At 47.1% G+C, this 15,048-nt stretch overlaps 1 protein-coding gene across 1 annotated transcript; it reads right to left on the bottom strand.

The window, feature by feature from the left end:
• Positions 1-2,908: 2,908 nt before the first annotated feature.
• Positions 2,909-5,836, bottom strand: LOC144135474 (uncharacterized). The gene is made up of 2 exons (XM_077668134.1): positions 5,463-5,836; positions 2,909-4,052 (listed from the first exon to the last, which is right to left on the bottom strand). Exons 1-2 carry the CDS (start codon positions 5,748-5,750, stop codon positions 3,003-3,005), a joined length of 1,338 nt encoding a protein of 445 aa, XP_077524260.1. The 5' UTR covers positions 5,751-5,836; the 3' UTR covers positions 2,909-3,002.
• Positions 5,837-15,048: the final 9,212 nt, after the last annotated feature.

The following is a 15,048-nucleotide window of genomic DNA, read 5'->3' as shown; positions in this document are numbered from 1 at the left end:
CGAAAGTAGCAAGTATATATAGCGTGGAAGAAGATATTTGTCCAAGGCTGAAAAACTGGCCGAGTTAGACTTGATTAATATTTGTAATAGGGGAAATATGGGAGCGCCTACAACAAATAAGAGTGCAACGAAAAGAATCAAATGCTCTGCAGTCGGATACAACTTTGTCTGCATTGACCTCCCTACCCCCCCCCCCCTACCCCTCTCGCCGGACAGGAAGGCGAGCGCTGAAGTTAAGAGGAAAACGAAGCACTTTTTTGAGTTTTCTATCTTCATTCTCTGCTGCAGGTCGCGTGACAGAAGGGTTTAGTGACCATAACTTGGCCGCGGCTTCAGACGAGTCCACGATGTGGTGCCCTGGGCGTTCATTTTTGTTTTGCTCATTTGCGTTGTGTCTACTGGTTGAGCGATGCGACTGCTCAGTAGTGCATCCTACACCAGTGCGCGACGCTGTCACGAACGATTATTCGAGAGCCAACGTAAGAAAAGACGTGCTCATAGGAGATCGTCCCGGCGTCGTTCTTCATGTCACGCATTCTTGGCGTCAAATTTCAAGCGATATACTGTAAATGAGCTTTCGAACTCAGTATTAGGTGTTATTCTGATTGCTAGGTGCTATTACAGTGTCGTAAAGAGAGTTTTATTTTACAGTGTCTGCACAACGTTGCTTCTTGTGAATGTTTCTTTACCCAGCACTCTGCACTGTCCAAGACCATTCTGTCAGGTAAGTAAAAAAGCGCTACCTCCGTTCGGGAAAAGGCTGCGTGTGTATTGACTGGGGCATCCTGATGGATATAGAATGTGATATGGTCATCCAGCTTAGGCTGCGCTTACAATGGTAAGAAACATTCGTGTTACGATTGTAGTTCTAGGAGGTAACTCCTCCTAGTGTTCCTATATGTATAACAGGAAAACTACTCCGGCCAAGCCGCGCCTCCGACCTATGCCACCCCGCTTCCCTTATTCCTTGGCTTGCAGTCGTGCTTCTCACAAATAAGCGTCACAAGTAATTGAATCGCACTAACGCGATGTGTATTTATTTTGCTTTCTCTGCTTCAGCAATACCTCTCCCAACTTTTCTGAAACCGCAGTAGGAAAGATTGGGGCCAGCCTTTGATCTGTGATCTACCACAACCTCAACTGAGAGTGTACGTCGGCCAAGGCAGTTCTGCGATTCTTTACTTGGGGGCTTCAATATAAAGATTTAGTTCATAATTCATGCTTGAGTTTTAATAAATGTTTAGATGCTACATATCGATGTGATTATTTCCTGAGTGGTGCTATTCACCTGCTGTTTTCAGCTGCCGATGTATACAGTTCTGTCATATTTCCCCATATTTCCCCATGAGAGGCATAGATAGGTCTGCATAAGTGCTCGGATTCTTCATTACATATTCTTTGTGGGTTTATATTACAGGTGGAAACAGCATGTTCTATATAATTTTTCTCATCATTGTTCGATGTGAATCTATGCCTTCATGCACGGGCTTCATAAATTATGCGATTGAATAATTGGTAACTCGGGTTCGAACCCGACCGCGGCGGCTACGTATTTATGGAGGAAAAACGCTAATGCGCCCGTCTGCTGTGCGATGTCAGTGCACGTTAAAGATCCCCAGGTGGTTGAAATTATTCCGGAGCCCTCCACTACGGCACCTCTTTATTCCTTTCTTCTTTCACTCCCTCCTTTATTCCTTCCCTTACGGCGCGGTTCAGGTGTCCAACGATATATGAGACAGATACTGTGCCATTTCATTTCCCCCAAAACCAATTATTATTAATAATTGGGAACACCAAAGGCTGCAGTCATATGCATAAAAGTTCCCCGCAAGAATACATCAAAAACACTTGAATGCACAATAATCAAATAAAAATATAAAGAGCAAGGATCGATAAAAAATAGGAGGAAAGGTTCTTGGATAAACTCTACAAAGACGCTTCACAAGATTACATCAGAAATGCACTCATCCAGTGGACCTCATAAAATGTACGGCAAATTTTCTACACCAATAAAACAAAGAGTAGACTCGTTAAATGATTGCATCAAAAATTCGACAAACTGATGCGGCATGAACAGATCAGAAATGGGCACATCAAGTGCACGTCAAAAAATCAGCGGCATATCTTCTGTGTCAACTCGACAGAAATTAAACACATCGTTTAACCAGGAACTCCGCAGAAGGATGCATCATAAGCTCATCACAAATATAGACATCAAGTGGATATCTGAATATCGGCGGGAAATTTTCTGGAACAACTTTAAAGAAATTCATCACATGATATCACAAGAAACTCATCAAAAGTATTCATCATAGGCTCGCCAGAAATGTTGCTATCAAGTGTAAATCGGAAAATCTACGGCAAATTATCTGAAGAAACTCGTCGAGAGCTCCACACAAAGATCACGAAAGCTACAGAGCATGCTTCACTTGATGCGATTGAGCAACAAGAATTTTGCAGAAACCCCATAAATTTTTTGTAACGGCTGTTCCTCCGGCAGTGTCCCTAAGAGCTTTCCCATCATGGCTGTGTCCTGCGCGATTCCTGAGGTCACGGAAAACTAGAGGTCGACGTTGAAGATGTACTTTTGAGGGTATATGGCGGAGAGGAACTTGACGAGAGTGTTGCCCGTCCCGTGCAGCCCGTGCAGAATCACCTCGGTGTCAGGATCTTGGTGAATGCCAGTTTAGAAGAGTCGATGCTCTTCATGACAAATCACTGCTGCACTGTTTACCCATTCTTTAACGTATGCTATCATTTGGATTCGCCAACATAAGTCCCCTCTCTATTCTAGTGCTCTACGATGTACTTTAAATCACCGTCCTCTCCATGTCCCGCGCCCTGTGGTGGTGTCCCTCAAGAGCGCGTTTATTAACAAGTTAACGGAAGGAAGGAAAATACACGCATATGACTATCAAAGCGCATAAGCGCAATTTTATTGCTTCAGCCGCCATTTGGCGGCCACTGCACTTATGTAATCGACGACGCAGCTCCGTCAGCCGCTAATTGGCAGGAGGAGCTGCAGGGGCGGGGGACGCGGCAGCAGGAGGAGAAGCGGCTGCAGCTGCAGGAGGAGAAGCGGAAGCAGCAGCAGGAGAAGTGGCAGCAGCAGCAGAAGAAGCGGCCGCAGCAGGAGGTGAAGCGACGGCATTGGGGGAAGCAGCAGCGGCAGGACTAGCGGCAGGGGCAGGGTTGTTGGCCGCGATGAACTCCTGGTGCTTCGGTTCGTCCTCCTCGCTCAGGTCGGCCGTAAAGAGGGGAGCCACCTTGTCCATGTCCGCCTTGGTCATATGGCTGAGTCTCTCGGCATTTTCTTTGATCTCGATCGCCTCAATTTTGTGGAAGTTGCGCGCGAGCGCGCAGCGAATGATGCGCAGGAGCTGGTAGCGCGAGAAGCGGTTGGTGTTCTTGGCCAGGCTCCCGATATCGCCGGCGCAGTAAGAGGGGACACGTAGCTTGAACAGCTCCACCTTGATGATGGCCTTGCGCGCCTCTTCGCTCTCTGGAATGGGGACGTTGATCTTGGCCTCGAAGGTGCTCCGCATGTCCTCTGCGATGAGCCATGGCTGGGAAGCCGTCGCGATGACCACTTCCTTGTACTCCTTCTTCTCAACCAGCTCCTTCATATAGGCCAGAAGCTCGGCTTTAGCGGCGTCGACCACGGGCTTCTTGGCTTCCGGGGCCTCAGGCAAATACAATCGGTCCAGGCCCTCGAGGATGAGCACAGCGGTGTTGTGCTTCATGTAGTTCCTCACGAGCATTCTAGTCATCAAGGCAGGGTCATGAGTGAGGCCGCCAATCACGAAGAAGTCGAGGTCGACGATAAAGATGAACTTCTCGGGATACTTGACGTAGAGAGACTTGACGAGCAGCGATTTGCCCGTCCCGTGCGGCCCGTACAGAAGTATGGTCGACGCGGCCTTCGCCTTAGGGTCAGCCAGGATCTGGGTGAGCAGGAGCTTGGCAGGGTCGATACCTTGGATGTCGTCGCAGAAGTTTATTTTCTTGCCGGAAGTAACGGTTCCAGCAGCCGTGCGCCATGGGGGAAGGACCTGAAAGCAATACAAACGGTCAGTATAGAAATGGAGGTCGACATTACATAGAAAAAAGTATTGATTTGTACGCCTTACAACCATTCTTATTTTTCTTCACAAGTGGAGTCAAACCCACACACGGCTAAACTTTCTCTGTTTCTGCTGTGTTTCGACGTTTTATATATTTCGATAACTAAGTGAATTCTCTCATCAGCCTAACTGGGCGGCTTAAAGAAATTGATCATGATGCAGACTTTTTAGCCAGATAATGGAAAGGTAAACCCCGCGTTGGTTCGTAGAGCCAAAGATCACCTGGATAACCTCCACAATATCCGTGTGCGCTTGGGAGGAGGCGCTTTCGTGTAGTATCCAGAAAAGCTGGCCCTTCTTCAGAGGTGGGAGGGGACAGCAAGAGTCGAAATCTTTCTTTGTTCCCTTTTTACTTCTCCGTGTTTTGTTTACTGGTCAGAAGGTGACAGTTTTCGTTTGGAGAACTTGCCTTCTTGAACAAATTTTACCTTTAAAGCTGGAGCCTGAATAAGGCTTTTTGGAGGACTTTTGTTGCTCGCGCTCACTACTTTCCATTATGCTTCGAGCAAATATTTGAATCGTTTCATAGCTGTTCTTTTGTTTACCATTGCTCACTTTTACTCACGAAGTTGTATGGCGGCATAGCAGCGGTGTGTCAAAGCATTTTGTTCCAGGAAAAAAAAAAGACTCCAAGCCAGTACGTTATTCCTTAGCTCCGATACTGGACTGAAAAACTTGCTTTGAATAGGCTAGTAATTTAGCCTGCTTTCAGTAGGAAAGTATATAAGGAAAAGGGCAGTAGCGTGTTCGTTGAAGAGGCGCGTTTATCCTATACCTGCTCGGCGCGTTATGGGGAGAAATGTAAGTCTCCACAAACAGGAAAAGAACATTTACTTGAAGGCAAGCGACCCAGGGCGACATCGTGATTCATGTGCAGAATTACTTGATTGAGAATGAAATATGGTTGTATGAGATGGTTGGCAGCTGATCATCCAGGAAAAACAGGAAATGACTAAGGAGGTACTTTTTCTTGTGCAGTGCGCATAACTGCATGGCAGTAGTGATAGCGTAACTCAGGTCGAGTTGCCCAGAGAAACTTAACGGTATATTATTTAAAAACGGGTTTCCATTATTGTTAGGGCCCGGGGTGAAGTTCCGCAGCAAATGCACTTATTTGCAGACATACAAGGTCTGCGACAAAACGAACACAACGTTTGAGACTTTTCGTTATCGATGGTTCTTCCTTGCACTTGACGCTATACACGTCGTGCCCTCAATTTACGTGTTTCATCGAGTTACCTTTTTTTACCTCGAGTTACCTCGAGCCACCTTCCGCACATACTGCTCGGTCACTAAACCTCTTCGCTGTGACTGCTTAACTCAGCAGCGCTCGCTCACCTGGGAGAGAACGGCGATCTGGTGGATTTTCTTCATCTCTGGCATTCCTTCGACTACCACGTCCTCGTTGGCGTCACTGCCGAAGAACGCCTTGAGCTGCTGCGCCCGCTCGATGAACGGGGCGCACGAGTTTCCAATGAGCAGTGCCGCGTTCACGTAGGACTCCATGGCCTTGCGGTAGAGACGGATGGCGTTGGCGTACTGCTCCTTGTTGTCCGCTGCGTGCGCCTGCTTGGACAGGTCCACGGCCTGCTTGATGTCGTTGATGAGCGTCACCGGAATCACCATGGCACCGCCCTGGGTTTGGAACACGACGACGACCGGACTCGAGCCTCCAACACTTCTACGGTCCACTCAGCGCGTCCAGCTCACGCGCAAACGCGAACTTCGTCGTTCTCACAGTGATTTGAGTGGGTATGTGCCAGCAACGTCTGAGGCCTTCCTTCCTTCCTATGCACTGCGGCATCTGCTGCCAACGACAAAATTCCAGATCACCAGTGCTAGTTTTTGTCTTGTCACTTCTTTGGGGGATTACTTTTGTTGTTCCTGACGAAACACACATGCTGATTCATACTCTGAAATAATGACAAGAGAAAATTGTACAGCTCGCGCCGGTCTGCTACTGAATGACGCCATTCATGAGTGAGCGAAGATAAAGAGAAATTTGTTCAGTTTTCAAAAAACATAGCGACAGAAAAACAAAAAACTGGTGGTCAGTGATGCGAGGTCAGCTGATGATCTTCCGCTTAAGAGGAAAAACAAGGCACGACCTACGAAACTAGATTTCTGCTTTAGACGTGTGAAATATACCAGTGTGAACACACTTACCCAAACAGGAAGAAAAACAAGCGACCGAAAAACAAAAATTATTTGCAGGGTTCCACATTACAGCGGAGTCAATTGGCGATGACCATGATCAGGTGTTCTGGCAATGTGGGCCCTGACAGACGCATGGGCACCTCTAAATGATGTAGGGAGAAAAGAAAACCTGGGTAGAAAAATGTTGTCCAAAGTATGATCTCAGCTGCGGATCTGTGATGCGCAATCTATGAACACAGCGCAGAGTTGGTGCTTCAAGATAGAGAGCAAGAAACGGCCTGCAATACCTGTTATATTTTCTAAAACGCGCGTTACTGCAGCGAGGGTAAGCTTGCCACTAAGCCCAGTTCAGGAGTCTTCCAAAGAGAGAATTGTCATCTTTCGGGGGGTCTACTCACTTTTAGCAGAGCTGTATGAGCAGAAAAAGGACCATATGATGCTATTTGTCTTGGAGCTTCTTTTGCAGCTGATCTGGCGTGCATTTGCTTTACAGACAACCGCTTTCAACTGCACTGATATTTTATGGCCCTCAATGACGTCTAAAAATACCTATCGGTGGCATGAAATCTGTCGGAAGCAGCTTTAACAGTTAATCCGGTGGGCGGGTTGTGATGACTCCGCAAGGTCACGTGACCAATGATGACTTTACAAGGTAATGTGACAAGCCCATTTTTTTTGTCCATGGCAGGTTCCTCGAATATTGTGCTGAGCAGAATCTTGCGCCCCAGGTAAGGCATAGGGAGAGGGGTCACCCTCTGTTTATAAGGCGGCCCTACCTACCAAGGCCGAATTCTCGCTCGTAGCGCCGAACGACGACACCGTATTTTCTGAAGAACGGGAGCCTTAACACGTTCGCGCTAATATTTCGTTAGCCCACACCTTGCATGTGTTTAGTGAGTAAGCACTAATCCAAATTGTACCAAGGCCGAGCAAAATCGTCCGTTGTCTGTTAGCATTGTCCGCATTGTCTGTTTGCCTAGCGCGAGCACTCCGTCCCGCGGCACTGCCCGTTCTTCGCCGTATTCTACGTAGCACTAATCTGCGCTTTCGCGCTGATTCGAATGTATTAAACATTTTGTGTAGCTTATTTTTTTGTGTGCGGCGTCCGATAAGCGATAAGAACACTTCAACTTTTCATAGTAATACATAATTAGAAATTATGATCTACATAGTGATGGAAATCAGTAGTAAAAGGCTGCCAACTGACAGCCTAATAAACCACGGGCACTACACATAGTTCACAATCCGTCATAGCCGCGAACATTAGGCCTAAAAGGCCATGGTTTGGTACAACGGGGGAAAACCTAAAAAAAAAAACTAGTAAGCTTGTTCACAACACGTACTTAGTGAGAACAATGAAAATAATAAGGCGTAAATATTTCAGTTTTTGGCGAACGAAGCATAACAACGTTATCAGGCATGCGCCAAGCATGATCTGTAATTTTACCTTTTACCGCTAGGAAACTTCTGGATTCAGCATCAAAATTGCGCTTGTCCGTGAGGAGTACGTTGCACCGCCAACTTTAGCTCCATTTCGTCAAACCTCGCTAAATTTGCCAGTGACTGATGCAGAGCACGCATGCGTATCTTCCCCCACTGATGGGGGCTCAAATTTTGTCGTGCTTTTCGTGTCTTCGTCCGACGCCCGCCTGACGTTCACGGAAGCATGAAAACGGCCTCCATCCATCGGCCATTGCATGCCTGTGAGTTCTATTTTTGCGTACTTAACGCTTCACCGTGCCCCTGGGAACACTTACATCGTTTCTTTACTCGGCATTACAAGCTGGTACCGGAACTGCAGGCTAGAAAGTACCCATATTTGGAAACAATAACAAAAATATGCGTTTCTCATGAAACAAGATGCAACGTCCCGCTTTCTCGCAGTCGTCATATTCTTGGGAAGTAGTTCCTCAATTTTTTTGTTCACATTTTTTCTTCGGGCTTACTGATGGGCGTCTGTCCCCCTATGCGCCAGAAAAAAAGACAAAAAACTAAACAACCTTGATACCACTGCCATGACGTACATTTTGTACAGGCCGGCAATTGCAAGACAGTATTTTTCGTGCTCATTTCTTGCGTTTTTTTGCACGTAAGATGAGTTTTGCGAGCGCAAAGGACCTTGTGCGATGTGAAAGACATGAATATAGAGAGTTGCAAAGGCTGCGGCGCTCTCGAGCATATCCTCACTTGGTGTCCTCAACGTCGCGCCTCAGGGCTTTTCTCTCAAATTTCCCCATCCAGGGAGCCTTGTCGGAAGTCTCGAAGAGTTCTGATGGCGCCCTGCGTGTCGCTCGTGCCATATTTTCTACTTTTCCCCGGTGTGTGGTTGCTAGGCGCGGTAGCTGTCGGTCCTTTAGTGCAGCAGAAGAGAATACATTGTATCCGTTTTCCATCATGCAAGACAACACAGGTCACCAATAGTCCATGTTGCATAGAGTCCCTGGATAAGTTTTCAGAGTAGCGGGTTCGTTTCCCCCGAGCCGCCGGGCTTGGAAAAAAGTTGCTGCTGTGGCCCAACATTGCTAGAACAGCAAATACCATCAGCAAATACCAGCATACCAGTGCATGCTTTTCCTCATCTATAATTAGTTGTGTCATTGTATTTTTGTGGTCCTGTGTACTTTCGGCCAAACGAACAGAAGCTACGGTAATAAATTTACAGGGACTCTTCATATAGCGGCACGTCTGTCTGTCTGTATGTTGTTGCCAGGAAGAAAGAAAAGGAAAGTGCACAGGCCTGCTCACTGGCTCAAGCCGAGCCACAATCACTACCAAGTGCAGATAGTACGAGAGTTGAAAGATGGGAGAGAAAGACAGGGTAGTAAAGACGCACTAAAGACAAGGCCGATCCCGGAGGTAGTGCATATACCGGGCCAACCGGTGGCGGAAGTGAAGCAAACTTCAAACTCTCCGCCACGTTTCCAAAAATAAGTCCAATTGGACCGGTAACAGATCTTCTACGTAGGTTTTCAAAGCCCCTGGGCTTTCTTCTAGGACCCGCATACATGGGCAAGATATTGTATCAACGAGTCACAACAACTGTTTTTTCCCGTTTATTCGGAGTGTTCGTTCACGTAATCTCCCAAGCTATCAGTGCCAACTACTGCTACTTGTAACAACGACGTTGCGAATGGAGATACACAGGGGAACCAGCGATGTCATTGCAGTGCTGGGAACGTTAGTCACGGGCAGCCATAAAGCTTCCAAATCCGTTGGCTGGGAGAGGAGGATCGCGGTACTATAAAAACTTATCAAGTGGCTCTGATGTATCGAGACAGATACTGCGCCATTTCCTTTCCCCAAAAACCAATTATTATTATTACTCTGATGTAGTACGGTGAGCACGTGACCATTTGACTAATGATGCACGGCTTTTTTTGTAATTATAACCAATTTTTCTGTGCAGAAGGAAGAGGGACACATCTACTGTATGTCCCCAGACGTATTCTACCAGGAGCTTCCAACTGTTACATATGTGTAACAGGCAAACGTACCCGAATGACAAGTTATCAAGCAAGGCAAGCTTTTCTGTTAGCGCTATACGGACCCGTAAACGGGAAAGAAATATAGTTAACTTGATAGGAATTAAAGATAACTAATATAGGACTCGAAATTACAACATAAGGCTGCAGATGATGATAGTGAATTTTTATGGCGCAACGGCATCTGCGGCCAAAGAGCGGCATGGCGCAAGGTATTTTCGTTGGCTCAAGGTGGGGTCAAAGACCTATTTCCCAAGCATTTCACCCTGATTAAACCGAGCACCAGGCCAGGGGAAGCTTTTAACCATTGCATCACTGGTGGGTACCCGGCGGCACTGGGGATCAAACCCTGCACCTCCCACATGCGAGACGGATGCTCGACCACCAGGCCACCGTGCGGTCAACAATTACTGCTGTACAGTGTTCTATCCCTCTCTATTCTCGAATATGCTTAAAATGTATAGAATTACTACAGGCCGAGCGGTATTAATAAAATGTAATCTCCACAATGGAAAGCCAGAAGATTTACTTGCTGCCGATATGACTAAACAATTTTTAATCCTCATCTGTCCTGTCCTCCATAAAGTGAAGTTTGCTCCCATCACCCCGGAAGGCTCATTCATGGAAGCGTCTCCAGTCAAATGAACAGCCTATCTGCTGTATTTCAGAATGTAATGATAACTCTTTAAGTAAATAATTAGCACTTTGGAGTCATCACAATCTTAACATCTACCCTTTTTGTGGACGTACTAATGCTTCCAAATATATCGTCTTCTCCCGTTCTCTGGAGAGGTAGAACTCATTACCAAGTAACAGTCGCTCATTACCCCTTCAAGAATTCTTGTCAACAACCAGGTTGTTTTAAAGCGCTCAGGTATGTAGTTGTTTCTTATGTGTTTACTATTTACAGCAGCACTTGCTTTAGGGCTAGCTGGTTCATGCTGTCAATCTGAATGGCACAGAGGACACTAGCACAGGAAATGCAGGGCGGATAGAAAGAGCGCTTAATAACAACCGATTTTATTGCGGAAAACTTAATTTTTGTACGCCGGTACATTATCACAACCAGAACAACGTAACAAGAAAAATATACAAAATCCCCATGAAGTGCCCGATTATCAGGATGTACATGTGTCCACATCAAAATCCAGTTCCGGCTCGCTGAGTCAGACGGATGGCGTGCTAATGCACGTTGGTCACAATGCACAACCCCAGGTGCTAGACACGCCTGAAACCGCTCAGCAGTGCGCATTCTAAACTAGTGAAACGATGCATCGCCATGACGTGCTTACACACTGATTTCTCCAAGCCATGCGAGCACTGTGTGCAGCCTGTGCTTGACAAGCAGCTTCAGCGACTGGATGACACTGTTTACCCGCGCCTTTTGATAACCAGTGTATGTGAAACTTCAAAAAATGAAACACGTTCATAGGTGAAGTTCCAAGAAAGCAGAGATACAAGAGGCCTGTGGCGGTAATCCCGTAGACGCATAACATAGCGCACAACATGATGAAGATGGGCGGTTGACATGGAGTTAAAGTGGTTTTTTCAGCACCATGCAAGCTTGAAAAGCTGTGCTCCATGATAGCCAGACGACCCCAGACGACCCTCAAGATGCGCTATCAAGCATGGGCTGCGGTTTACTGCCTACCAATCTGAGGTCACCTACGAGATACCGCTCAAATGTGGGCATGTCTATATCGGCCAGACTGCAAGTTGTTTCAATGAGAGGGCAATCGAACACCAACAATTATTGATAAACAATGCTAGGAGGTACCTTCCACATTACTGCAGATAATTGTAGAGGGATCTGAAGCAGTGTTTGAAACGGCAGTATTTATCGGCGATCTAAGGAGCGGGTCGAAAGAAAAATAATAGGTTATCATTAGCACGTCGGCGGTCAGACTCAGCGACCAAGAACTTGTTTTGTAGCGAGAGCTACACTGGGGCTACCAGTTCAGCATTTCGCGGTAGCCGGGAGCGGCCAGTTGTGCGCATGCGCCGTTACCATGGCAACCAGATAGGAGCAGCAGGGGCGGCGTGCGCTTCTCCGTCGCTCGGCCGCGCGCCCGATGGCCCAATCCACCATCCGAGCCACGCGTGACGTCACGCGGATGCGCAGTTGTGCGCATGCGCCGACACTATGGTAACCAGAGAGACCTCATCGGTGCGCCGCGCGCTTCGTGGCCGGATCGCCGCACGCCGCTCTATCACCCGAACCGCACGTCGCATGCGCAGCATTGCGTATAAAATGCGGAGATGTAATGGGCGGCTGTATCACAACGTTTTACATGCATGCAGAGAAGGAGAGTCCAGCCGCTGCTAAACGGCGGTATAGACAAGAGAAGATTAACTCTTCCGATGCTAAGGTTGTCGCCTGGCCGTTGGCTACTCAAGAAAGAGAGAATGAGCGTAAGAAGACGAAGAGAGCAGCGAAGACGCCTGAGAGGAACGGCTTGCAAAACGGAGATGGCAGACTGCCGAGCGTAATAGACGGAGCATAGGCGCCGAGAAGGAGCCCAATGCCCCTCATTGCTAAACATGCAGTGACCACAACAAGCTCAGCCAGGGAAACTTACCTCTCGCTACGTATATCATGGCGTAGCCGATATACGTAGCCGAGCTAAGCCACTGCCATTTTTTTTTAGACGGACACGTGTGGATCCCCATAGTCCGTCATTGTATTGTGATCCAGTATTTTTATTTTGTTGCGTTGCTCTGGCTGTGATAATGTATCAGCGTATAAAAATGATGGCGTTTTCCGCAATAAATTCAGTTGGTAGTAGGCGCTATTTCTATACACCCTGTATTTTCTGTGCTTGTTCCGTTCAAATTTATTACAATGCACCATTTATTATGGCCTTTTGGCGCGTGAAATTTCCTATTGTATTCTGTTCCTTGAAAGCTACTCCTGCTACATATCATAGCCACTGAATAAGGGCGCACTATTCTGAAATAAGTAAATAAGTTTCTTTCCTGCCATAAATCTTTTCACCTGTGCCGACAACAAACAGGGAAAACGGTGCTCAAGTTGCTGTGGTGGGGGTACCTGTTGCTGCCAACATCTGCATACTTTCCTAAGCGACGCATTTAGAACCCAAAAAACTGTAATCGCATTGCGCGAATTCGTCGACAATACAGCGATATGATGCGGCCGAAGCGCTGTCATTGGGAAGAGCTCTGCCGTCAGGCCAACGACCTAAGTTCTTAAGAATGCTGGCAGCAGCGAAGGTTTTGTACAATAATCGCACTGCTACCGAAACTTTATGCTTTCTTTTGAGGCAGCTAGTGCATGAACCTTGGTCAGCAAGATATGAGGAACAGTGTAGAGCTAAGAGCGGACAAGATAGGAGCTGTAAGGCAATGCGGACCATTTCCAAGCCACTGAAAATACTAACGCGCACCACTCTCGCAAAAGCGAACACTGCATGTCGACGAAGTCGCGGCGCGTTTATCAATATTAGAGAAAACCGACTGGAGGGAAAGATTGAAGACATGAGGGAAATAGCGCCAAAGGATTCGGGCTTTGAAACAAGAAGAGAGATATTCCATGGCCTGACTCGAGGTCACTTCCTCCAGCTCCTCCAAAGCAGAAAAACGCACGGAGGCACATTACGCGCTGGAATTCTGACCACGACGGGCGCTCCGAGAGCTATCACTCGACAGATGTGATAGCTCTGATAGATGTGATAGTGAAAAGAGTTCGTTCCCTGGACTTCTATTATGCAGGTTTAGTATTAACATGGTGGCACAGGCCCGTTTAGGCAGTAAGCTTCCTTAGGTCGGGTCAATAACTAGCTTTTCTGTTTACCTCAACTTTTGGTATGACCGAGACACCAGCATACACAAACAAAAATTGAAGGCGAAACACAAGCTCCGCCTCAAGGTTATGATCCCGATAGCGTTGATTGCTTAACGTCCACATACAGTCGACGCCACTTGTAAATACTTGACGGTCACGCGGATTGTGTACTTTGTGTCCGATGTTCGTAGTATGTGGACTTCTCAGATTACATTTAAACCTACGCCGCCGCGGTGGCTAACTGGTTATGGCGCTCGGCTGCTGGCCCGAAAGACGCGGGTTCGATTCCGACCGCGGCGGTTGAATTTCGATGGAGGCGAAATTCTAGAGGCCCATGTGCTGTGCGATGTCAGTGCACGTTAAAGAACCCCAGGTGGTGGAAATTTCCGGAGCCCTTCACTACGGTGTCTCTCATAGCCTGAGTCGCTTTGGGACGTTAAACCCCCATAAACCAAACCAAACCAAACATTTAAACCTACGGTTCGCTAAAAATCGTGGCGTTCATTACTTAAAAAATGCGTTTGTGCATCTGTACTTTTGAAGCAGGACCTATCGTGACACCTTCCAAATTTCTCAGCGTCCCCATGTCCTTCTCGCTGTGACCTTGTCACAAATCAGCTGCTTTAGGGGCACGGTGAAATTAATTCCGTTTTAAGTGTTCACGCCAGCCGGCTGCAGGTAGCTCTTTCTAATAACGGTCACGGTGGTGTGCTGATACTTCCTCAAAGCATGGCTACGTAGGCATGCATGCGCAACAGCGCAGTCATTCCAGGTTGAATCCGCGTAGCTGTGAGTCAACGGCGCGTTGCCAGAAATTGTATGCGACTGATCACGTGGGCTTTTTGCACAGGAATCTGTCTTTCCTAGGCACATGAAGTTTAGCACGAGGCGTTATCGGTTAGCTTACATTATTTAGGGGTTCTCTTGCATCCGTATCGTAACAGTGGGCCTCACTGGGATTCTCAGATCTCGTTACTTAGGCGAGAAACCCAGGCTTGGATGGGCAGCGAGCTTTATCTGTTTGCACGAGTACAAGCTTGCAATGCCTTCTTGGTTTCGAAGCTTATCTATGTCATGCAGGTGTTCCAGTGTGCAAGGAAAAAAGTACAGACAATGAACAGAATTTTGCTACTTTTGTGTATCGCTCTCAATGGGAGCCTATGCGTCGAGATAATTTGTATCTCCCGCTGGAGGCGTGGTTTTCCATCTTTAATACAGCAAACCATCCATTCCTTCTAGCTGTGCTGAACAGACGATTAAGTGCTCATTTGTCTGTTCTGTTTGCGCCCACTGGTCTTAGAAGGGAGGAGGTTTTGTGGGGTTTTCTTAAAAAATTTGCCAACACATTCAATTTCCTCACTGTACAATTTGCCTTAGAATTTCTATGCAGTCTATCCAGAAGATAGATGACAGAAGTTCTGATTGAAACGTTGTTCGTTGTTTCTTGTACCGATGTATTTCCAGCCTCATCCCTATTTTCAAG

This window comes from Amblyomma americanum, chromosome 1 (genome assembly GCF_052857255.1).
Source record: "Amblyomma americanum isolate KBUSLIRL-KWMA chromosome 1, ASM5285725v1, whole genome shotgun sequence".
In the NCBI taxonomy this organism is placed as follows: domain Eukaryota; kingdom Metazoa; phylum Arthropoda; class Arachnida; order Ixodida; family Ixodidae; genus Amblyomma; species Amblyomma americanum.
Note: the sequence above shows the minus strand (reverse complement) of the source record. Positions and strands in the feature narration are given on the sequence as shown.

Bases quoted from the DNA above. Each gene is read 5' to 3' on its own strand.
- LOC144135474 (XM_077668134.1), bottom strand. From the start codon at position 5,750: ATGGTGATTCCGGTGACGCTCATCAACGACATCAAGCAGGCCGTGGAC. The intron at 4,053-5,462 runs GTGAGCGAGCGC...TATTGCTTTCAG, and splicing joins AGATCGCCGTTCTCTCCCAG to GTCCTTCCCCCATGGCGCAC.